This window comes from Phymastichus coffea, unplaced genomic scaffold, assembly GCF_024137745.1.
Source record: "Phymastichus coffea isolate CEN01 unplaced genomic scaffold, Cenicafe_Pcof_1.1 PCOF00004, whole genome shotgun sequence".
Taxonomy (NCBI): Eukaryota; Metazoa; Arthropoda; class Insecta; order Hymenoptera; family Eulophidae; genus Phymastichus; species Phymastichus coffea.
In genome coordinates this window covers 12,833,016-12,857,069 of record NW_026706815.1, presented here as the reverse complement: position 1 = coordinate 12,857,069, position 24,054 = coordinate 12,833,016, and the positions used below count along the sequence as shown (strand labels likewise).

At 38.7% G+C, this 24,054-nt stretch overlaps 1 protein-coding gene across 4 annotated transcripts in view; it reads right to left on the bottom strand.

The window, feature by feature from the left end:
• LOC131666605 (excitatory amino acid transporter) overlaps window positions 1-24,054 on the bottom strand; it is a 521,775-nt gene that overhangs the window by 396,091 nt on the left and 101,630 nt on the right. For 3 of the 4 annotated variants that reach the window (XM_058939426.1, XM_058939436.1, XM_058939445.1), the window contains exons 4-5: window positions 11,150-11,192; window positions 10,827-11,083 (exon numbers count right to left, since the gene is read on the bottom strand). The exons of the other annotated variant lie outside the window; for it this stretch is intronic. In XM_058939426.1, the coding sequence (XP_058795409.1) occupies window positions 10,827-11,083; window positions 11,150-11,192 (300 nt within the window). The remainder of the gene's footprint in view (window positions 1-10,826; window positions 11,084-11,149; window positions 11,193-24,054) is intronic. 4 annotated transcript variants of the gene reach the window in all.

The window sequence follows — 24,054 nt, the reverse complement described above, 5'->3', positions numbered from 1 at the left end:
AAAATTTTTATTATCCAAAACTTAATTTGCCTTTTTAAGAATTTATACCCTTGTTTTTTAATTACAATTTGTCTTTAATTTTGACAATTATAATCGCTATTATTGTTACGTTTTGGTATATGTTTTGATAATTATACTGTTATTATTTATGTTTATTAATCAATTACTATAAGAATCTGAACATAAGCTTATTGTTAAAAATTTGCACAAATTATTCTGAAGATTTCTCTCGAAGTTATGTAGGTTGATGATTAGAAATCAACCAATCAACTGTCTCAAGAAAATGGTTTCGATATCAAGCTACGGGTTCATTACAACTACTTTTGTTCAGAATGGTTAAATAAAATTATCCACGCACATGTACATGGCGAAACTTTGCAAATTTTCATTTCTAAAACATGACCTTCAATTTCAAGGTCACGTAATGCAGACTATTACTTAATGGTTTAAAAATTACTTAAAAATATTTAAATAAATTGTAAACTAGACACTTCAAGCTTTGATGAAAATATCATCTCTGTGTTATGTTCTGAAGCTGAATAATCGTCTTTCAATGTTTATTAATTTTTGATGATAAATTTTCTATATCATACCTTTTTTGAGTAGTGTAATTAGAATTTTCCGAGATAAATTATTTATAAAGTGAATAATTTTATGAAACTGACGAATAAAAATACAACTGATAGACTTAATGTGACGAGTTAGAATTCAAACTACATGTTGCGTGCGTAGCTTATGCATTAAGATATGCATTTAAGATACAGGATTAAATAAAATAGTATATTTTATTTATTAATATAAGATCTAGCCGGCATAAAAAAACCCAGTCTAAAGTGGAGGAAAATCAGCTTAAATTTTAGTTATCAATTAATAAGTATCATTAACAATTAATAAGTAATCTAATTGAATAATTAGTAGTAAGATAAATAAATACTTGATTAAAAAAACTAGTTCCGATATAAGTTGTATGGCTATTCATTCACACGTTGCTCACTTATCAGGACGTTCACATCACCACACTAAGAGTACAGAGGGAAGTATCCCCAGGTCACGACAGAACAGCGCTCCAACGGAAATAGCCATCGCATTCGATCTCGCCAGAGAATGTGCCAAAAGATTTGAGCACAAAGTCGGAAGGCCCGGAGATACTCCAGAGAAGGTAGCGCCTCCTCTGCTAAGGCAGCAGGTTCTCCCGTTCTTATCTCTTTGTGTTAATGCAGCTGGCCCAATTGAGCTGACAAAGGGTGCTCCTTCACAAATATAATCAAACGATTGCTGCACGGAACTATGATCGTGTAGCGTGCGGAGCCCTTTACACAAATTGAGTGTGAACCTTTCACGAGAGTTGAGCGAGGACTTACTTCTCGAGGAACTCACTAAAAACTGAAAATTTGGTGGCAAATTTTGACTTCGTTGTCTCGCGAAGGCCCTCCATTCATTCACCCTAGACAAAGGCCCTAGTTAGGGGATACAAACGTACTCACAGCGGGTTCGAGTAGGCACTCGGCTACCTGAGCGTCATATGGTCCTCTTTTTATAATCTATGTATTAGGTCTTTCTCAACATGTGTCGAGTAGATTTGCGTAAGCTATGAAGGAAGGAGGAAAAAAGGTCTATACTGTCCATCTGTTCAGCACGTTTTCTACAACAAGGCGTTATAACACTTCTCCTCTTCTCTCAGCCTAAGAAGCGCAACTGAAGCGAACAGTTCGCTTGCCTTTGTCCTTAGGACGAATCTCTGTATAAGTGGTTACGCAATGGCTCTCCCTTGCTTTGTCAATTTATCGCAATCTTCAGATTTATCCAGACTAAGAGGTGCTAAGCAAGCGAATGCCGACGAAGAGTGTTAGTGGCCTTTTTGACAGTGACCACTCGGACGAGGTCATCCTTACCAGGGATGAAGCTCGACCACTCGTCCTAAAAACCACTTCGAAGTTGGATAGCGATCATCTTTCAATAACACTAGCTGTCCTATGGTGAAGTTCTCGGTTGGGTTCTGACATTTATATCTCTCCTGAATCTGTAGGACGTATTCATTTGACCAAAGCTTCCAAAATTGATTGGGAATGCGTTGCATTAACTGAAAACGGTCAAGGCGATTCATAGAAACGGATGGAATCGGTTCATCTGAAATGACTGCAGACGCTTTACCGATGAGAAAGTAAGCAGGCGTCAATGCTTGCAGATCTTCTAAATTCGATAATAACGGACAGAGTGGCCGAGAATTACGGCACGCTTCAATCTTTGCAGGACTGTAGACATCTCTTCGAACTTAAGGGTATGTTCTCCGATCAGTTTTTTCATAAATGTCTTTGTAGACTTTACCTCAGCCTCCCACAGCCCTATAGTGTAAAGTGGATGGTAGGATGAACTCCCACGAGTTGCCTTTATCAGCTAACATAGCGGCGATTTCCTTCTAAAACGCCGTCGCAGCCTGAAACATGGAACGAAGTTCGGAGTCTGCTCCACTATACGTAGTTGCGTTATCGTTATATAACTACTTGCAGGGACATCGTCTGCTTACAAATCGGCGGAAGGCGGCGATGAGCGTTACCGATGTCTAATTGCTTACAAGTTCTAGGTGTATCGCTTTGGTAGCGAAACAAATGAAAAGAGCGATGTAGCCTTTGTAAGCCCTTTATCCACGGCCCTTTGAGGTGCGTATGCGAAAGGCCCTGCGTAGTCCATTCCAGTGGTCATGAAGGCTCGAGTTGAGTTCACACGTACAGTAGGAAGGTCACCCATAAGTTTATGGGCCAAGCGAGGTGCCTGACGCTGACACTTAATGCATTTATGTATCGCGTTCATAACAAGTGAATGCATACCGATAATCCACGCATAAGAATACTAATAGCACAGGCACACAAAAACAATGGGCTGTTTCAAAGATGGCACCTATGTACCTTTATGTTTTTTGGTGCGCTAAATCCGAATCCACCGTCAGAATTGGCCCTATACTCTTCAGTTACTCGTAATCGGGGTAAACTACCCCTAAAATTCGGGAAATCTCTTCTAAACTTGGATTCTTCCGTTTAAATACATTTTCATAGATAAGTTGAACCACGGTGTAATATATACGAGTACAACTGTAGTTCTCTATTTTAATGGGCTGAAGTAGAATTTTGGGGTGTCAGAGCCATGCAACTCCCTAAGTCTGCTCAAAACCACCCATAATACGGAAAAATTCTTGTCACGACAGAAAATTGAGGGGATTGACAGAATTGGAGTATCCGGTACCAAGCTTAGAGAATAAATAAAGTTGCACATATATTCAGGTGCAGAGCATCTTTTATAAGTTTTCGAAATTTGCAACCCCCTAAGTCTGCAGAAAACGACCCCTAATCTGGAAAATTCTCTGTCTAAACGAAAAACTGCGGTAATGGTATCAGAGTATCAATTGCTGAATTAAAAGAGTAAAATTGTACGTACTCTCCGAGACAGAACAGAATATAGAAATTTTTGAAACTAGCAGCACCCTAAGTCTGAAAAAAACTGTCCCTTCATCCGAAACACAATATAGGAATTTCAATTCGAAAAAAAAAGAATTTGCTTTGTAAAGTAATGGTAATGTAACGACGGCTCGAAAAAAAAGAGACAAGAAAAAAAAAAGACAAAAAAAAATAACGGCCACACACTTAGCTCGTAAATTAAGATGAAAATCTGCGTACAGCTGAATAAAGAAAATTTTTTCTGTGAACGGCAGTTTTCGGCTCGCGCATCTGGCAATTTTCGGATGTTGAAAACAATCAGAACGATTTTACGATCGCGCCATCCGGAGTAGCCAGATTGCGAGCATCTTTAGAAAGTAGAGATCTGCAGCGTACATGTGCATCCTACCGATAGTACTGTTATTTTATTTTAAATAATTTCAATATTACTAATTTCTTTTAAATTAAGGGAGGCGCATTTGCTTGCAGATCTCTTAAAAAATGCGAAATTTATCTATTGTAAGTAACATTCAAGTAATCAACAAGGACTATTTTAATTAATAGTTTTTGTTTATTGCTCGGATAGTTTTAATTTTATACCTAAATATAAATATGGAAATAATTCATTATATTTCCGTATTTATTAAGATTTTTTTTTTGCGAAATTTGTATGTTTAATCGTTGAATGCGCTCAACTTTGCGTTAGAAAATTTAAGAACGGCTTGAACGAAAGTTAATCACTATATTTATTATAATTAACTCTGATTTTTCAGTATTTCTTAAGGCTTTTTGATAATTAATTAATAATTAAGACTATTAATATCTTGTTTGTTTTCAGATAAATATAATCCTTAACTTTTGTTCTGTACTTTAGTTTTATTATAGATTAAGTAATATTTTTGTAAAAATTAGAGTACCACACCCACAATTGAATTTAAATAGAATTAGCTTAAATAATTAAAGGTCAAAATAGTACATAGAGGGCCCAAATGTGAAGAAGGCCCAAAGCATTTTAATGAGGTCATTCCCGCACACTCCGCCCCTGGCCAATTAGGGTTCGAATGTCGCTTACGCTTGAGACACTCCCCAAATTTTCCAACCAATTAAGTTAAGAAAATTTGAGTTCTTCCTGCCCAAAAATGACAAAGATTTTCGAGTGGAAGTCTCTTGCGAAAAGCATAAAAGGGAGCTTTTCAAAAAAATTAGGCAGTTATTTTCTAAATTCAGTTCGTGTAACCATTCCAAATTAGTTTGCTGTTTTTCAAAGTTCGTCCAGTTCGAAAGTTCTAGTTATTCTTTCCAGTGTGTGTGTGGAAAATTAAGGCAAAAGTAAGTAAAGAAAATCAAAATAAATTTTTTTACTCTATCTTCTTTTTACATCCTTTTCTCTCCTTATTCTTTCCTATTTTAGTTTCACGGACGGTCTGTCTTTTAGATAGTTAGAGTCGATTGCCAAGCGTGTGGTCGAGTGCATATTAGATAGGCCCCCCTTTACGTTATTTTATTGCCAAGGTAAAATAACGCGAAGCGTTGCTATATTGCCAAGCGTGTGGTATAGTAAAGCTTCGATCCTCCGTCGCCGAAAAAAGAATTTCCCGCAATAGTGGTCACGCACGTCCCGGTTATTTTCCGTAAGGATAGACCAAAAAAGTGCGCCTGAGAATTATTTCGTCAACCGACGTTACTGTAGGAAAAATTTTTATAGCTATCGAATTGATCCTCAATGGTAAGAAGGCTTAGCACTTGCGTAGTCTTTGTCGAGCTGGCTAGTTGTGCGGAGAAGAGGCGAGCCACTCGGGTCCATACCACCACAATTCCGTCTTTTTTAGTTCCGTAGGTGAAACACCGTGATAAGTCAAGTCGGCTGGATTCTGCTTCGTTAGTACGTGGCACCAAGAAGCGGCAGGAAGTTCTATCTGTATTAACGACACACGGTTTGCGACAAAGTCTTCCAATAACACGGGTGTTTATTTAATTATGTCACCACAATCTGGCTGTCGGACCACAGACGAACCGACACATTTTGTAAGAACTCCAACTTTTGCACGTGGCGTACGAGCTTCACGAGCAGCATGGCACCGCCTAAAATTCCAAATTGGGGGTGTTTACAGTTGTTACCGGTAAAATTTTGTTTTTGCGCTCACTAACGAAACACGATATCTGCCATTACCATCGTCGATACGAAGGTAAACGATAGCGGCGTAGGCGCTAGAGGATGCATCTGAAAAGCCGTGCAATTCAAACGATTTATTTTGCGATAACTCGAGGCAACGACTTATTGTCAGCGCCGGTAGAGCCAAGAGCGACTGACAATAACGCTGCCATTTCTCACGAGTCTCACTTGCATTCTGCTCGCACCTTTCTATTTAGAGATCTTGCATAATAATTTTGACGGTTATTGTAACGGGAGCAAACCAGTCTAACGCGTCAAACAAATGTGCAATTTACGAATAAATTGATCGTTTGATCAATTCCCCTGCCTTTTGTTTAAAATTCGATGCCCTGAAATGAGTCATCGGACGATGGATTCCAATGCACTCCAAGTGTTTTTACAGCATTGCCGCTGTTGATTTCTATGACTGCATCATTTTTCTCTGCTTGCTCACTCGAGGGCAACAAATCCGGGTGATTTGCTGCCTACTTAATCTAACTCGATACCAGCCGACCTCAGAATATCTATCAATTCGTCTCAAATTCGCACTGCGGTTGCAAGCTCTTCAGCTCCTGCAAACGTGTCGTTCACATAAGTGTTCAAACTTAAACAAGCTGCACCGAGCGGAAATCGTGACTTTTCATTGTATGCTAGCCGTAAAAGGGAGCGAATGGCGAGGAAAGACGCGGAAGCTGTGCCGTAGGGGACAGTCGCTAGACGATAATCGGTGGGAGGTATTCACTGTGGAGATGACCATAAGATACGTTTCAGGTCCATATCCTCGGATGCAACGCATATCTATTGAAACATTTTCATGATGTCTACTGTAAATACGTAGCAATATCGACGCCAATTTAGGAGAATGAGTGATAGATCGCTTTGAAGCGGCAGTCTGGCCATAAGAAAGTCATTAGAAAGAAAGAGAGTCAATGTTTTTCGTGCGTCTTACGAGAAACATCGAACATGACGCGGATCTTTGAATTCTCGCCAACGTTGATGAGTACAGCGTAATGAAGCAAGTACCACGTTCGCGTATTATTTAACTCCGCTCTTTGTACGGGAGCCATATGACCGAGCTCGAGATAAGTTTGCATGAACTCTATTTACGCACGTGCTAATTTTGGATCATGCGAGAACCTTTGCTGTTGGTGCTTGAAAGAATCCACAGCTATTTTTCGCATCTCGACGGCTACATTCGGTGGTTCAGCAGCTAATGGGAGTCGCACCATGAAATGTCCGTCGGCGACGCGCGTATGCGTTTCGCTAAAAAGTTTTTCGCAAGCTTCGTCGCTTGATTTTAGCTGCATGCTTGCACTAGGAATTTCCTCGGGTGTCTAAAAACGTTGAAGAACCTCGCTCAAGTCATCATCAACCGCGTCACGCAGAGCTCTCACCAACGCGCGATTACACTTTACCGGCCACCGTGACGTGTTGCCTTGAGTGGGGCCTGAGAGTATCCACGCAAACGCGGTGTTCTGCGCTACTAATAGTGTGTTGGGGAAAGTGGTAAGACCTGAGCGAAATACCTGACCATCCTGACCATAAATGTCAGCGCGTATCATAACGTCTACTCTATTCGAACGGTTAAACTCGGGATTAACCAGAGTGAGATTTTTAAATAATACAACATCGAGATCATAATGATTGCTAGACGGCAGTTCTGACATAAGTCGTGGCAATACGAAAACGTTGACTTCGAGGTTGAGGTTAGAGTCGATGCGCGACTGCAATGTGAAACTGGTAGCTTGCTTAACAACGCTGACCTCACAACCTTCGACACCGGTTAAGTTCGTTTGTAGCCCTTCTCTCCTGTAGGTCTCTTTGAAGCCCGAGGAGCTGAACTAATGACTCGGAAATAAACGTAGCCTCTGACCCTTGATCTAAGAGTCCGTGCGTGCATTTGTTGTCTACGAAAGCCTACAATAATCACTTATGCTGTAGCGAGCAGGATCGAGCACTGGCTTTCATTGCCACGCGTGCTGCACGAGTTTACAGATAATCCGGATCCAATGGCTAGTTGCGCGAGATTCGACTTTACCTGCTTCGCGTGCTCAGTGCTAGCAATTTGCGCGTTATTCTTTAGCAGCCGTGCTTGATGCATCGGCTATTTGTCCGCGGTGGAACAAGTTTACAAGTATAGGTGAACCGACAGTCCTTTGACTTGTGCTTGCCTAAACCATTGAAATACAACTTCAAATGCTGTACGATAGACAGACGTTCAGACTATTTTTTCTTTTCCTTGAAGATGAGACAAAGCGTAATATAATGATCACCCGAACAGAGTGCACACTTCCCCGCATTAGCTGGTTTGCATATGATGAACTCTACGCGAGTTAGAGATCGCGTTTGAGCGGCTGAGCAGCCTTCTTGTCGTCTCTGTCTGCATGAATTACCGACAGAGATTGAGCACGCTTTTCGAGAAATGATACTAAATCATGGAACTTAGGAAAACGCGCCGCGTCATTCTCGCCATCATATGCCACGTTCAAGGCTAATTATCTATTCCTGACGATCAATTCTGCTTCCCAGAATTTCCTAGATCTCAGGATCTAACCTGACTTCTAACGTGTGTACAAGTTACATATCCCAGTGTAACACTGGCGTGCAAAGGTTAGTGAGCGCGCGCACAATCCTCTATGTTTCATCCATGAACGTAAGTAAATCTACCGCAGATTCTTTCTTTAGATTAACGGTTAACGGTTAAGCGCAGGTTATAGAATCGATCTTGAAGGGCTTCCCATGTAGATACGAAATTCACACCTAGAATTACTACATCTTTAACTAAGTCGACGGCGGTGCCTTTCAAGCAAGTCGTCAGGTATTGAAGTTTGGTGGTATCTTTAATACGCGGCGCGTCATGTATGAGTGTTCGAAAGATACCGGCGAAGCTGTCCAAATCCTCATAATTGCCTGAAACACTGGGCAGATCGAGGATGGGTAATTTTGCTGATAGGTCGTCATCCTCGTATTTATTGCATTCGCATCGACAAGGATTGCGCTCCTTGTCATTTGGGAATCTTGTCATCGCAGTCGATAGCCATTCCAGAGTCTCCTCATACACCTGGCGTATTTTATCGAACTCATTTTCGGTTATAACTTATGGTTTTCTGCGTCCGCACGTATCGCGATTTTATTGTGCGCTCTGCGAATTTCTTTCCACAGCCACACCACCGCGGTGAAACGCGTTTGCACGATCATTTTGTTGAGCATGTCGGAGTCATGCTCTTTCATGCAAGTGCCGATCGCCGCGACTTCGTCGCTGCGATGACGCTACCGTGTGACGAGTCGTGCTAAAGGGATTCACTATCATCTTGGTGGACCTCGCACACAGTTACACATATACAAATTGCACAATTCACAATAGTGCAAGATTCCATTAAGAACACGCACAAATAAATACAATCTATATATGGCATTATCTGCTTACTGCGCTGATTAGAAATAAATGTTAAACTAAATAAATAGATCAATCAAGCACAACTTCATTTTTACAGTCACACACTCCTCACTCGATGCACCGTGAATAATTTTGTGAAATTGCCGAATAAAAATACAACTGATAGATTTAATATGACGAGTTAGGATCCAAACTACAGGTCGGATGCTTGTGCAAATAAAGATACAGGATTAAATAAAATATACTGTTTTATTTATTAATATAAGATCTAGTCGGCATAAAAATTCCCAGTCTCAAGTGGAAGAAAAGCCATTTAGATTTTAGTTATCAATCATTAACAATTAATAAGTAATCTAATTGAGCATTTAGTAGTAAGATAAACAAATACTTGATTAAATAAACTAGTTATGCTATAATTTGAATGGCCATTCAGTCACACGTTGTTCATTTGTCAGGATACTCGCAGCACCACACTAAGAGTAGAGAGGGAAGTATCCCCAGGTCACGACGGAACGATGCTCCAACTGGAACAGCGCTCGCGGTTACTCTCGCTAGAGAATGCGCCAAAGGATGTGAGTACAAGGCCGCAAGATCCCGGGATACTCCAGAGGAGATAGCGCTACCTCTGCTAAGGCAGCAAGTTAGCCTGTTCTTAGTCCTTCGTGTTAACGCCACTGGCCCAATTGAGCTGACAGAAAGTGTACCTTGGCGTATGCAATCAAATGATTGCCTCGCGGAACTATGATCGTGTACCGCGCGGAGCCCTTTACACAAATCGACGGTGAACCTTTCATGAGAGTCGAGCGCAACTTACTTCTCGAGCGACTCACTAAAAACTGAGAACTCGGTGACAAATTTGGACTTTGTTGTCTCGCGAAGATCCCCACTCATTTACTCTAGACAAGGGCCCTAGTAGCCTACTCATGCCGGGTTCGAGCAGGCGCTCACCTACTTGAGCGTCACGTGATCCTTTTTTCATGGTCTGAGCACTGGGTTTTCCCCAACATGTGTCGACCAGATTTGCGTAAGCTATGAAGGAAGGAGGAATAAAGGTCAATACTGTCCATCTATTGAGCACGTTTTCTACAACAACAAGGCGTCATAACACTGCTCCTCCTCTCTCAGCCTAAGGAGCGCAACTGGCGCGAACACGTAAAAAAATTAAAATAACAGGCTTGAATGAAAACACATTCATGATAGTATCATGTTATTTTATCGATCTTTTTAGGAGTATATGTTTTCAAAAATGAGCCACGGCAAATGCGGCAAATATATTCATAAATCGGGTTTCATTTAATTACTGATTCAGAATATATATTTGATTGGTCAATAAGTTAATACAAAATAGTTTTCTGTCAATTATATATCTATCAGAAATTTTATCCGAGAAAATAATAAACAGATGTCACGAAAAATTTACTATTATAATAAACACATTGCCGAACAATATATATATGTATATATGTTAATTGGTCAATTAATACTTATTTCTACTTAATGAATTGACCATAAATCCCCGATTTTAAAAGACACAGCCACCGTTTGTTTACTAATGAAATTTCAATTATTAAAAAACCGAAGTTGGCAGTTATTTAACGTGCTATTAATGATCATTTTTATATTGATTTTCACAAGGTTTGGCACATTATATGCTTATTTTCATTTATAATTTATAATAATATTTAACGGATCGTTTAATTCCATATAATTATAATCAGTGGCATAAAAAAATTTGCAGTTATATTTATTCAATAACGTTACATGAAGCAATATTAATTTGTTCGATTTCATTCGCTTCTTCAATGAAACAAATTTTGAATGATACGATATATTTTATTGATTCACTCACCACATTACAGTCGATACCATGCGCATGATTACTTCGAAAACGGCTTTAAAAAAGTCTATAACGACTAGACCTTTTTCTCCTAGAGTTCCAAGAAATGTACCAAAAATTAAGCAGAAAAATACGATGCCTAGCGTATTCGTTCCACTTCTATACTGAACAACTCGTATTAATTCGTCATCATTCGTCTTTTCACTGCGTGTGAGATATTCCGTATTATTCTGAAAACTATTTTTCTTTGGTACATAAACGGTATGAGCCTATAAAGGAATTTTAAATAGATTAATTTTGGTAAAAAAACTTGGATAAGTTTATTTTAAACATACCTGTTGAAAAGCCGCTTGAAAAAGATTGTCCGGAAACATGTTTCTGAAAAAAAACACGTCTATATTTAAAGATTGTAAAATCATTTTTCAAGAGAACAAAATTGTGAAGTAAATAATTTTACAAAGAAATTTATATCAATGATACCAGCACAGAAAAAAGTAGTCTGTACTTTTTATAAGAAACATCTATCTCCGTGTATTTTGGACCGCTGAAACCGCATCTGGAATTTAAATTGCCTATACATCCTCAAAGTTTCTTACAAAATCGAAAAATAGGGAGGATGAGTATTTGTTAAAAATGAGATCTAAAATTAATTTCATAAATACTGGAACATTCTGAAACATAGTTTTTTTACTTGGGTGAAACATACTTCTTACGTATTTTCAACCGCAGAATCTGAATATGAAGTAAAAATTGTTCAAAATCCCCGCTAAAATCCAAAAAATTTACGATAACGACCGCTAAACTACTACTGAAGACTCTTGTAACATTATGAAATATTTTTTCCCCTTTATAAAGTACGCTTATTATGTATTTCTACGCGTTAAATGTAAGTATAAAGGTTATTTTGCTAAACAAAATTGTTTCAAATAATTTTACTGTTTACGGAAAGCGATAAGAAAGAAATAAAAAGAGAAGGGAATCGAAATGAAATAATTTGTCTCTTGTAGTACAATTTTTTTGATCAAATTACCTATGTAGATTTCTCTACCTCTTTCTGTTAGTTAAAGTCTTTCAATATGGTTTAAACTGAGAAGATTGTTATTTTTATATAACAAAAATCACACATGACTTTGAAAGCTTTTATTGCATATGCAAATGTATCTTCAATTATGGAAAAAAAACTGGAAAAAAGGAGTAGTTCAAAATATAACAGTGGTTCTCGATATCTGGACTATTATTACAATAAAAATGAACGAATTTTACGAAGAATAGCAATGAACAATATCAATAATGATAAATAGGTGAGGCAAAAGCTCTTTATAAATTTACCCAAGGCGTTAATTTATCTCATATATTTCGAATTACCCATATATAGAACTGAATATATTTAATAATAACATCAAAGAAGAAAAATTTATTGCATGATAAAACTAAAGTAACAACTATAACATCGTCTAGATCAATTAAACAGATATCATCTAAAAGATCTCAGAGTATTTTCTTCATGAATTATTCGAAAGTAGTTAGCTCAAAAGCCGTTACAATAAATTGTCACGAACCATTACCTATGAAAAAAATTTTTTTCTTTTTTCTATCTTTTAACCAAATTTTACCTAACCAATACCCGCTTTAAAGATCTAAAGTAAAGAATCAAGAATTATTAGCTAATTTATCTATAGTTTCTCTTTATAAAAGTTGTGGAAACTTGTCGTTGGTGAGGGAGCTTAAGGTGGTGAGTGGCGACTCAGAAGTTTCCTACCTATAAGCAAATGAATAAGTGGATAGTCATATGAATGCGTACATGACTGGCATCCTCGTAAAACAAGCATTGCAATGATTGTGAGGGAGAAGGCGTCAGTTAAATACAGTTAGGTACCTTATCCTTGACCGAAACCAATGCTGAGTTGATGAGCTCATTAAGTGACTAAGAAGCAGCCTCTATTTTGGCGATGGGTGTAGCTGAATAGATAAAATCTACCCCTCCCTCAAACTAAAAGTATTATGCGAAACCCTGAGTTGTGCGATGCCCGAAACTGGCCTTTAGGCCGTCACGGATCAGGTACGTGCCCGCTGGATATCCTGGGGGATGAACATTTGAGAAAATCCTCAAACTCAGGCTCACTGAGTATGGAGCACTAATTTGGAAGAAGCGTATGACCAAGAAATCGGCCCAGGTAATATTGAAAAAGCAAGGGGGCTGGGGCCTCAATTGTCGCCCTGGGAACACTACTGTAAAAGAGCATTCTTTTTTTTTTTTTTTTTTTATAGATGGAGAAATGCGTTTACGTATCTCAGCAGATGTTGGCGCTGGTATGTGAGGCTCGCCTCCATGGAGGAATACCCACTAAAACTCCATCTGTCACCCGCACTGAAGATGTTGATAGCGCAGGCTGCGGCTTTATTTTCCAATGCCGACTTAAGGTGGTGGGGTCTGGGTTACCCAAACGCATAAGCGTATTGACCGCAATCGCCCTATCCTACCCCTTCTCGTGGGACAGGACGGCCGGTGACACCAGTCATCCTGTTCCACCGTGTCCAGTTCATGTGCGAACCCTGCAAGGCTCTTGTTGTAATGCCTGGCAAGAGTTTTTGGAGCTCTAAGGACGTCAGGTCGCTAGCGGACTTCAACGACCAGATACCCTTCCATGAGAGGGCAATGGATGTGACCGAGATATTCTTGATCACAACCCCCAACTCACGAGTTATATGATGTTTAAGCGGAAGGTTATCATATTTTCTACACTTGATGTTATGTGCGTCGTCGAGTGATGCTGCTCCGCTAACCACCTGTGCATCGATGATTTTGACGCTGTCATCCTTTACTGCGACGACATCGGATTTCTGTAACCCTGATGGAAGACAGTAGTGCGGATTCTCGAACACGCACCACCCCCTTTGCCTGAGCCCTATCGCAGCTATGCGACAGATGGCATCATGCCTCAGAATTCGGCTGCCGTGAGTCCGGTGGCATTCCTGCACGATGTGTGCCGTAGTCTCCGCCACGTGACATCCGGCACGACAAAGCACAGGAACACCTCCGTCACGGCGTCCTCTAGATGTTCTAATTCTGGAGGGCAGAGCGTTTATTCGTGTCCTGTGGTACTGGATTTAATTCCGACCAGGGACTCTCGCACTACCTGCGTCTACCCAATAGCTGCTCGCGGTGACATTAGCAGCCTCACGCAACTCGCTTCCATCGTTGGACTGATGGAGCCGGGACGCCCAGTAACGTCGCCGATCTTCTGGACTCGTTAGTGACTGCCCATTATATGTGAACATCCCCTCAGCCCATCGAACCAGCTTAACGTTATAAAGATGTTGAGTGGCGTCCCGTACCGCAGGCGATGTGGAATGGGCCATTGCCAGTATTCGGGCATGCATTAGTCCCGGCACAGATGTTACAAAGGCCGGGACTCCTAATTCGCCATCCCTGCATTTGGCATGGAAGTACCCTAACGGAGTGTCCTTGGGCAGGCGCAGCCACCTACGGACTGCGATCCTCACCTGCCTATCCAACGCCCTCAAGACCCTCGCAGTGATCCGTTAGAGCATCAGACTATGATACAGGCGAGAAATGAAAAAGCAGCGAAGGATCTTAAGCCGCTGTTGAGGCTTGAGAGGAGCTCGAGAGATGTTATTCAGCTCTCTCTCTAAATATCCACCCGGCTTTTTGATACCTAATGGCGAGATGTTAATGCCTAGGTATCTAAAGTCTTCTGTGGACCCCAGCTGTTTAATGGATCCATCTTGTAGCCTAAATAGCGGGGTGCTCATGACTTTATAAGTCTTAGCTTTCCCCACTATTTGGATGGAGATGACCTGACTCTTCGATGGATTGAATTGCAGGTCATATTTAAGGGCCTCTTCCTCGGCAGTCTTCCGTAGTGTCTCCATGCCAGCCTTAGAGGATGCAAATAACACTATGTCATCCGCGTATGCCATAGCGTTGGTCCGATGTTGGTGTACTTTGAACCCGATGTTAGTGGGTAGTGACCTCATGACTCTGTCCACAACCATGGCAAATAGGATGCTTGACATGGGATCTCCTTGTCTCACACCCCGCCTTACCACGATTGGTTGTGAACATTGTCCGGCCACTTGGAGCACCGTTCCACATTTCCCGTACATATTATCAATGTACCGGACGAGGCTAGATGGTATGCCTAGTCCCCTCATTGCCGATGTAATGGCATGATGGCTGACACTGTCAAATGCCTTCGCGACATCGAGTGACACGGCATGCATTTCACGAAATGATGTCTTCGCTACGTGCAATGCGTGTCAAGAACCATACTGTTCTCGGCGCAGCCATCATGTAAGCCTCTTTGTCGCTCGTCGATGATCTTGGCTTTCACCAATCTCATCGCTATGATCTTATGTAGCTGACGAACGACAACAGAGGCCACACTTATGGGACGGAACTCTGATGGTAGTGAGCTCCCATCCTTCTTGGAAACAAACACCGTCCTGTTGAGTAGGAGTTGAGATGGAAATTCTCCAACAGCCAGGACGATGTGGTAGAACAGTGCCCGCAAACGCATTGGCACACTCCTCCACTGTCGGCTGGAAATGCCGTCTAAACCGGCAGCCGAGGCGAGCGGTGTTTCACTGTCCCTGATGTCATTGGGACAAATTGCATCTGCAAGCCATTGCAAAGCCGGGTCCTCCCGAGCGACCACTTCCTCTTCTAGGTGTTGGGATGGAGTAGTGAGAATGGGTTTCCAAAACTCAATCAACTACTCCATAGAGGACTGGACGGCGCGCATCTCGCCATCCAGGACAAACTTAGCCGCTCGCGACATGTTCTTGGTCCACAAGCTCTGCATGGCAGCATATTCCCGCCACCTCTTACGCCAGTTCGAGATATGTGCAGCCACCGTGTCCCTAGGTATTCTAGGGCCACGATGTTCTGTCTTGGATGGAGGAAATTTCATCACCCATCGATGGCAGTCATCAGATGTAATTTGACTACCATCCCGGGTCGACCCGATCGAGTGCTTGATTGCGTTGATGTAGATGTTAATATCATTGGCCTCCTCCTCTGGTGGAAGAAGCGTTAGATGGTCGTCGCTATCCCCAGTCACTTGATGGGTGGTTGGGCTGATGTTCGGCCCATCTACATCTGAAGAGGGATCTGGGGAGGGGCTTTGTAGAGATGTTAATTTTTGCATCACGAGAGTTTTGTACGTCTCCTTCTTCCGGAGACCCTTCAATCGCTCAATATCACACCCGAGCGACTTCAAAAGGGGCGTAGATAATAGATACTGCCGTACAAACCGGACATTGCCCTCGTAAATGGCCTTAGCCTCCTCCATGGCGACTAGTTCAACCTCCTCGTCCTTCCATCTCACCTTTCTGTCAGCCAACTGCACTTTCTTGTTAGCATTCTCAGGATGGTAAGCCGCCAAAATCTCGTACCGATAAAAACACCTAGGTAATATATAAATGGTAAAGAGATCTGGTCTGAAGAACCTTGTAAACAAGAACGTCCTAAATATGATGCTCTCAGATGAAGTTCAGAAGACTTTTCTCTTGGGAAAACGATACATCGTTAACGTCCAATGTGGAAAAGACTGGAGCACGATAAAACCAAACTGCTCTCGGACGAAGATATCTCTTACACGGATGGATCAAGAAGATAGGAGCAGGCAGGATCTGGAGTATATAGGTACAGAGGAGGTAAAGAAGGAGGTAATCATCCTACTGAGCTAATACACATCGGTTACAGAGGCTAAAGCATGTAGCATACGAGTACTTGTGTCTACCCAGCTAGATCTACAGAAGAGTAGATGCAGACCGGTATACATTTGCACATATAGCAGTATAGATCTGTCAACACTACTACGTACAACTACAGAATCCCAATAGATCTAGAGTATCATAACTGGCTCAATAGACTCGTCATGAAAGCGGTTGTAGAACTGCTCTGGATACTCAGATACAAGGAAATTCAGGGCAATGAAATAAGGCCAGAAACAACGGTGGACATCCCATACTCTCAAGTAAAGAAATATTTCCAAGCTTAGGAGAAAGAAAGCATTAGAATCTCTTGAATAGAGGAACGTGGCTATAGACAAGTCAAAGCCTTTGTTAGAGCAGAAGACTTGAACAAGTGGACAACAGAAATGCTCAAGATTAAACGCAAGCAAGCAAAAACCTTGACGGGCCTACAAACGAGGTACATCGGGGTTAATTACCTCAAGAAGATAACGGGCAGAACTATAAAATTCGACTGACGATATGATGGATAGAAGAAGGAAACAACTGCACACGTCCTTTGTAGATGCGAGGAGCTAATCGGAGCCAGAAGGCGAATCCTTAGATTCGATCTGTCCGAGGAGCCTTGCTTTAATACCTTAGCAGGAAGGGAGATGTAACGATATCATCCAGGCATCAGGGCTAAGAGTATTCATCCCATGATAATAATAAAAATATTTAGAATTTGGTTAAACCTAGAAACAGATATAAATTTTCAATTGTTCTGTCATTCTATTTACGGAAATTTAGGTAAAATCCCCAAGTACCATCAATAATTGGCAAATAATTAATAACATACAGATATTCATTAAATAATTAATAACATGTTATTAATTGTTATTAATTATTTAATGAATATCTGCTTTTAAATAAAAAGGGAGAAGATGAACTAATTATTTAATAGAATGAGGAACACTCAATTCAGTTTAATGTTCGATCAAATTAATTTTTCTGCCAAATCATCATCTTAGGAAATGTCTGTAATGTTTTGTTCTAAACAAATTATAACATTAATCCTAAATTTAACAGGAAAATTTTCACCAGTAGCATGCTGCAGTAGATTTTTATCGAGAGAGATCTGACGAAAATATGGATCAATTAATTTAGATTTTCAAATAAATACATCTGAACTTGAATCAATTTTGATTACACATGACCTACTATTTAGACTCCCTTGAAATTTGATGGATTTAAAATTTTGACGAACTCTGCTAAAACGTATTGTTGAATGATTAGATGGTAAATAATGAACTTTAGGAACCTGCTCTTCAAATGCTAAACTTATACCTGAAAGTTCAACACGAGCTAATTTCCCTAATCTACGGATATCGCGGGTGCGCGTGTTATTTTTTATGATAACCCTAGCACTCAAGATTTTTTAACCATTCTTAATGATTAAATCGTTGATCAAGTATTCACTATCAATAAAAACTATGACAACAGTTGGATGAATCGTGGCTTGTGCTTTCATTCTTATCTTACATGGTACTTTCAGCGACGCTGGTCAAGTTGTCTCTGACTTTTAAAAACCGGTTATTGTGATTATAAAATCTCGACTAAGTTTCTAAAGTATACCAGTCACCTCAATAAATAAATAAAATGCAAGATTTTATTACAAACGAACAAAAGTGTGTATAATAATATCTACTGCCACTATTTTATGTCAACCTTGTTCATGAAGCAATTGTCAAAATTCTCAATACAGAGGGTAATTGATTCCTCTATTTAGATAAGTGATGCAAAATTAAAAGAAGATATTTTTTATGGTGCCCCAATTTGGACTCTTGTTCAGGGTGAATTCTTCATCCCAAAGTAAAAGCAGTGGAAACATATGATTGAGTTTCAAGGATGTCATTTGAAAATTTTTAAGAAATGAGAAGAGTGAAAAATTACAAAAAATATAGTTGATGAGATGTTATAAAATTAAAAAAAAACAGCTTGCTTAAAGAATTTTAAATTGCAACCTCTATACTCTCAATCTGACTACTTTTCTGAAAATTTTAAGATATCAATGAAATGGAGAACGGACACTAAAGAAGGTGGTATACCGACATTATAGTAAATTTCTGTTGAACTCTGAAAAGAAAAACACTTCTAATTAGCAAAAAGAAGAAAAATGCATTATATATGCAGGTTATTTTATGACAAAATTGTGCATTACAAGAGAAAAAAAAGTGTAAATACTTTTTTCGTTCTTTTGTAATTTTATTCTCATCGCCTTCAGTACACACACAGCAAAATTACACAAAAATATAATTTTTGAAACAATTTCTGTAGCAAAATAACCTTTATAATTATATTCAACCCGCTAGAAACACATAATAAACGTACTTGAGCAAGGGTAAAACGTATTCTAGAATGTTACAATACTCACCATCGTCATTTTAGGCCACGCTTTTGATAATTTAGCAGTCATCGTATTTTTTTTATTTTTCCGAATTTTAGTGGAGCTTTTGCGTAATTTCTACTTTATATTTAGATTTTTCAGCTCAACGAATGTAAGAAATATGTTTTTATCTGATTAAAGGAAAATGTTTAAGAATGTTCCAGTACTCGTGAATATTATTTTAGACCTCATTTTTATTGAATGATACTTATTCTCACTGTTTTTTCTCACTGCGCGCAAAATATTGAGGATGTATGGGCAATTCTCAGTTAATTTTTAAATTTACCAATATACATGGAGATAGATAGATCTTACAAAATTTAATAGCATTTAATTTTTGTGCCAGGAAAATTATTGTTGTATTTTTTAGTTGATTATTCCGTCATCGGCAATTGCGATAGTTTTTACCCTTTCAAGTAAGTCTGGTAAAATCGTGGTATGGTGCCGCGTTTTCATGCCGCGTTATATTAGACGACTGTCATTCTGCGAGATTATGTTAGTTCCACGACGGTCTACGCCGATGATTCTTTTTTTCTCTCTCTCTCTCTCTCTCTCTCTCTGTAGCTTTGGCGATAAATGCGTAGCCCCTGGCAAAATTTCGGTGTGAAAATGAAAGCTATAGTGGAGAGAAGTAATAAAACTTCAGTAATTCAACGCGTTTGAATTGAGTATACAAGTGATTTTCCCTATCTAACACTCCCGATCCGTCGACAATACGGATTTCGAACTCATCGTCCCCTCACGTGCGCATTACACGATTCGCGCGCAACTGTTAAACCATTCACTCCGCTGTTAGGAAACGTCGGCACACGCGCGCCGACTCATTAACGGGCCGCAGAGGAGCCATCAAAAATAGTCAGCGACCCAGGAGCCGATGACGAATGAGAAAGGTGTATCATATCACCTTATTCCTCATTAATTAAATATCACCCCGTTACACTACTACGTAAGTATTACTTCAATATTATTTTATTTACGCAAGTCATCCTACGACTTTTTAATATTAGTTATAAAAAATGTTCAAAGTATACTGATTATGAAGATTCTATTGATTAAGAAATTAATTAAGACTGTTAGAAATTCGAAATATTTCGTCTGATATATACATATATATTGCAATGATCCAGTCTATTGTTTTCTTGTCAAGTTTCACTGTGCAATAGTAATCTGCTACACATCCGAAAATGAGAAAAACTGCTATTAAAACTAAGGCGCTACCTCACTTACATTCTTAGATGTATTAGGGTACTTGATTAAAATTATTACCACATAAGGAACGTTACGTCACGCTTATGCAAAATCTATTGTTTACTATGCAAAATCGGCAATTGCAAGCTTTTTCAATGAACAAAAGCACTTTTTCAGTTAATATTGATAAACTGATTTCGAATTTAAGCTTATAAGTATTAATTGGATAAGACTTTGCTAAATTTAATTTACATGTATAAATTACGAAACATTTTTTAATAAACAAATGTAATGCGAATTTGAATATCACACCGTGAAACTAGTATCTTAAAAAAGAGAAGCAAGAATTTGACGCATTGATAAGTGATTTTTCAACAAAGTTAGCAATAAATAAATAATAATTAATAATTTATTTAAACATTTAAAATTACTTAGCGATATAGCGATTCTACTATACAATCTGTAAAATTAGTGAAAATGATTGTTATCTGATTGTCAATTTTATATTTGCAAAAGAAATATTTTACGATTTCGTTATTTAATTAATTATTATTATTCAAATTCTGTTTGTTAAATTGGAATGCTTGATTTTGGATAATGTTTAGTGTATCGTAAATAATTTTTTCGTGTAAAAAATTTCTTTATTGTAAATGTTATTCCATTCATTTAATTAACTTCAATTAATTATTTAATTAATTAATTATTAATTAAATTAATTATATTCATAATTTCGGAAGGCGATTTTTCCGTAAAAAATGATTTATATTATAAAATTCAGCAACTTTAACTTAATTTTTTTAATCACAAACTTTTCACTTCACGTACGCGATTTCGTGGTATAGTTAAAGTTTGTGAAAATTTGCTAAAACAGCGTTGTAGAGGCATTTCAGCATAAAAGCAAGCCTCTTTCGCAGGTAAAAATTCGCTCGTCGTTGCGGCAAGAGGAATTCCAATCCAACCTTTCTTAGCAGCGCGAACACTCTACATATGAAATAAAGTCTCAGCCATTTTCTCAGATCCGTTTCATTATTCAGTGGTTAACCTTGCTACTCTCTTCTTCTACATTATAGTCTAAGACCTCAACTCATAAAACCTTTTATCTTATAAGAAAGAAGTAACCTTAGACTATCTCCTCTAATAATTATATTATTACATTTTAGAAATTCGACTAAGTTTTTCTTGCGGCAATGTCTGCTCTTTCTCTGATAGACACGACAATATTTACACGGCACATCAAAGTAAAGAACCGTGTCGAATCAGACCATGTTCGTTACTTGATGATTGAATTTTCTTACTGTTTTCGAAATCCACTTACTTTCTATAGCAAGCCACCGAAGATTATCATCCTTGCAGCTTGACTTTGAATGGTGAACTTCCGCAGACTTAAGTAGTGATTATTGATGTTCGTATAAGATCACCTTAATCACTACAAGTAAGCCACTGATAACTATCATTTGTATTATTTGAAGTACGTATTACTATATGTCAACTTCTTCCTTGCTCTCGGAAATATAATTTGTAAATATATCTTAGAATTCGAACTTAATTTATTATAACATAGAAAAAATGAAATGTTACAATATATGTGTGTGTATGTGTGTGTGTATGTGTGGGTGGGTGTCAATGTGTAAATTATACTAAATACAGGGTATCCAAAAAGTTCCGGGATACCCCAGTAAGTCCTGAGATATAACTATTTCCGAGGAGATTAATCCGGGGTCAAAAAAAGGGGTTTCCATTACAAAAAACACTTCAACCCTGAAATGACCTTCAAAATGAGGTTAAAGGTCAAATGTTTTTGGTGCATTGGGTGGCCCACTCTGTTCTGAACAAATTTTGTAGAGGTCATTTTTCGATATCTTAAAAATTAAAAAAACACTTTTAGGCAGTTTTTCAAGCATTTGACCTGAAATCGGCCTTCTCAAGGCCATGAAAAAAAATTTTAAAATACCGTTTTGGACGTAAAATTTCCCGCTCTTTCGATTACCGTTGTCAAAAATAGGGGTTCCCATTTGAAAAAAAAAGTTGACCTTGAAATAACTTTGAAGTTCAAGCTCAAGGTCAAAACCAAGGTCACCACTGGATTCCTCGTTCAAAGTTATTACAGGAATGACCTTAATCTCCTCGGAAATAGTTATATCTCAGGACTTACTGGGGTGTCCCGGAACTTTTTGGACACCCTGTATATACGACCCTGTAAACGTGTTGAATTTATTATTAGTTTACTTTCAAACTTTACACATACCTGAAAGTAAGACAAATTATCAATTGTCAGAAAGAATTAAAAGACTAATGCGTGCAGGTACTTAGTTTACCTCTGCAGTGTTCCACGTGAACGTAGTTCTTGAAGTAATAATAACAATAACAATTGTAATAGATCTTGTGAATGATTTCAATGAAGTAGATATGATCGCAGAAGATACATTAGATTTTCAAGAAGATTAATAAGATTATAATGCACAAATAGAAAAAGATTAAGTTGAACACAACATTCCTGACTCTTTCGAAGCATCCACAAACCTCTGTACAAACGATAATGAAGATATTAATTTTGAATACAAGCAAAGAGCTGTAGAAATAGCAAAAAAAAATTTCACTCCTCGTAAATTCGGTTTTGCTTTTACATAGCATACTATTAAAACAATCTGAATAATTACCAAAGTTTAATAGATATATAGAGAACCTAATAAAGAAAATGAATAAAATAGCGCATATTACTATAAATAATTTCATAATTTCAGAACATAAATCAAAGAATATGATCGATTTATAAATTCAATAGAGTTTAAAACAAAGATTAGTAGGGAGAATGCTGATGGCACTACTTCTCAGTGTGCCCGACTAAAGTTGTAGGATATATGGAACCGGGGAATGATAGAGTCCTACCTTCTTTGAGTGGAATGATAATAAGACTCGGTTAACAATAGCGATATTTATTTAATAATTATACAGGGTGGACCATTTTAAGTGAGCCAGTACGTTTTCTCGGAAACTAGTGGGGATAGCGAAAAATGTTTCAAACAAAAGTTGTCCAACTTGGAGAGGGACATACCCTTATGACCTTGCCTATGTCCTTGGATGTAAGGTTCAAGGTCATTTCAAGGTCAACTTTGTTTTCTTAAACGGGACCCCCTATTTTTAACCCTGGATTTGGAAAGAACGGGAAATTCTACGTTCAGATGACCTATTATACGTGGGGTCTGGGGTGACCCTCAAGGTTATTTGAAGGTCATTTTTATTTTTTTACGAGTGTAAGATTTACGAAAAATAGTTTCATACAAAAGTTGCTCAACTTGAGGACATACCCTTATGACCTTGCCTGTGACCTTGGAGGTCAGGTTCAAGATTATTTCAAGGTTAACTTTGTTTTTTTAAACGGGGCCCCTAATTTTGACCCCGGATTCGGAAAGACCGGAAATTCTACTCAACGTCTTGTTTAGCCGTCACGTGTGCGGTCTATGTTGCCCTGTTTATTCATGGTCGTAATATGATGAAGAAGATAAGTGATTAAAGTATTTTAGATTTACTATTTATTTACCAAATTAATTAATTGTTAATTACATGTAAAATATTTTACAGTAAGTGTTCAAAGACATTTCCTTCTCCTTGAATGCATAATTCAATTCTCCGATGAAAATTATCTACTGTCCTTAGTAGTACATCCTGCGGTATGTTCTGACATGCGATCCTGATCCTATCCATCATGTCTTCTCGGGTAGTTGGTTGTTCTTGATAAACGACATTCTTCAAGTATCCTCATAAGTAAAAGTCAGGAGATGTCAAGTCGGGAGATCATGGTGGCCATGCAACTGGTCCACCGCGACCGATCCATCTACCATTGAATCTGTTGTCCAGGTAAGCTCTAACATTTCTGTGGAAATGCGCAGGAGCTCCATCTAACTGCATCCA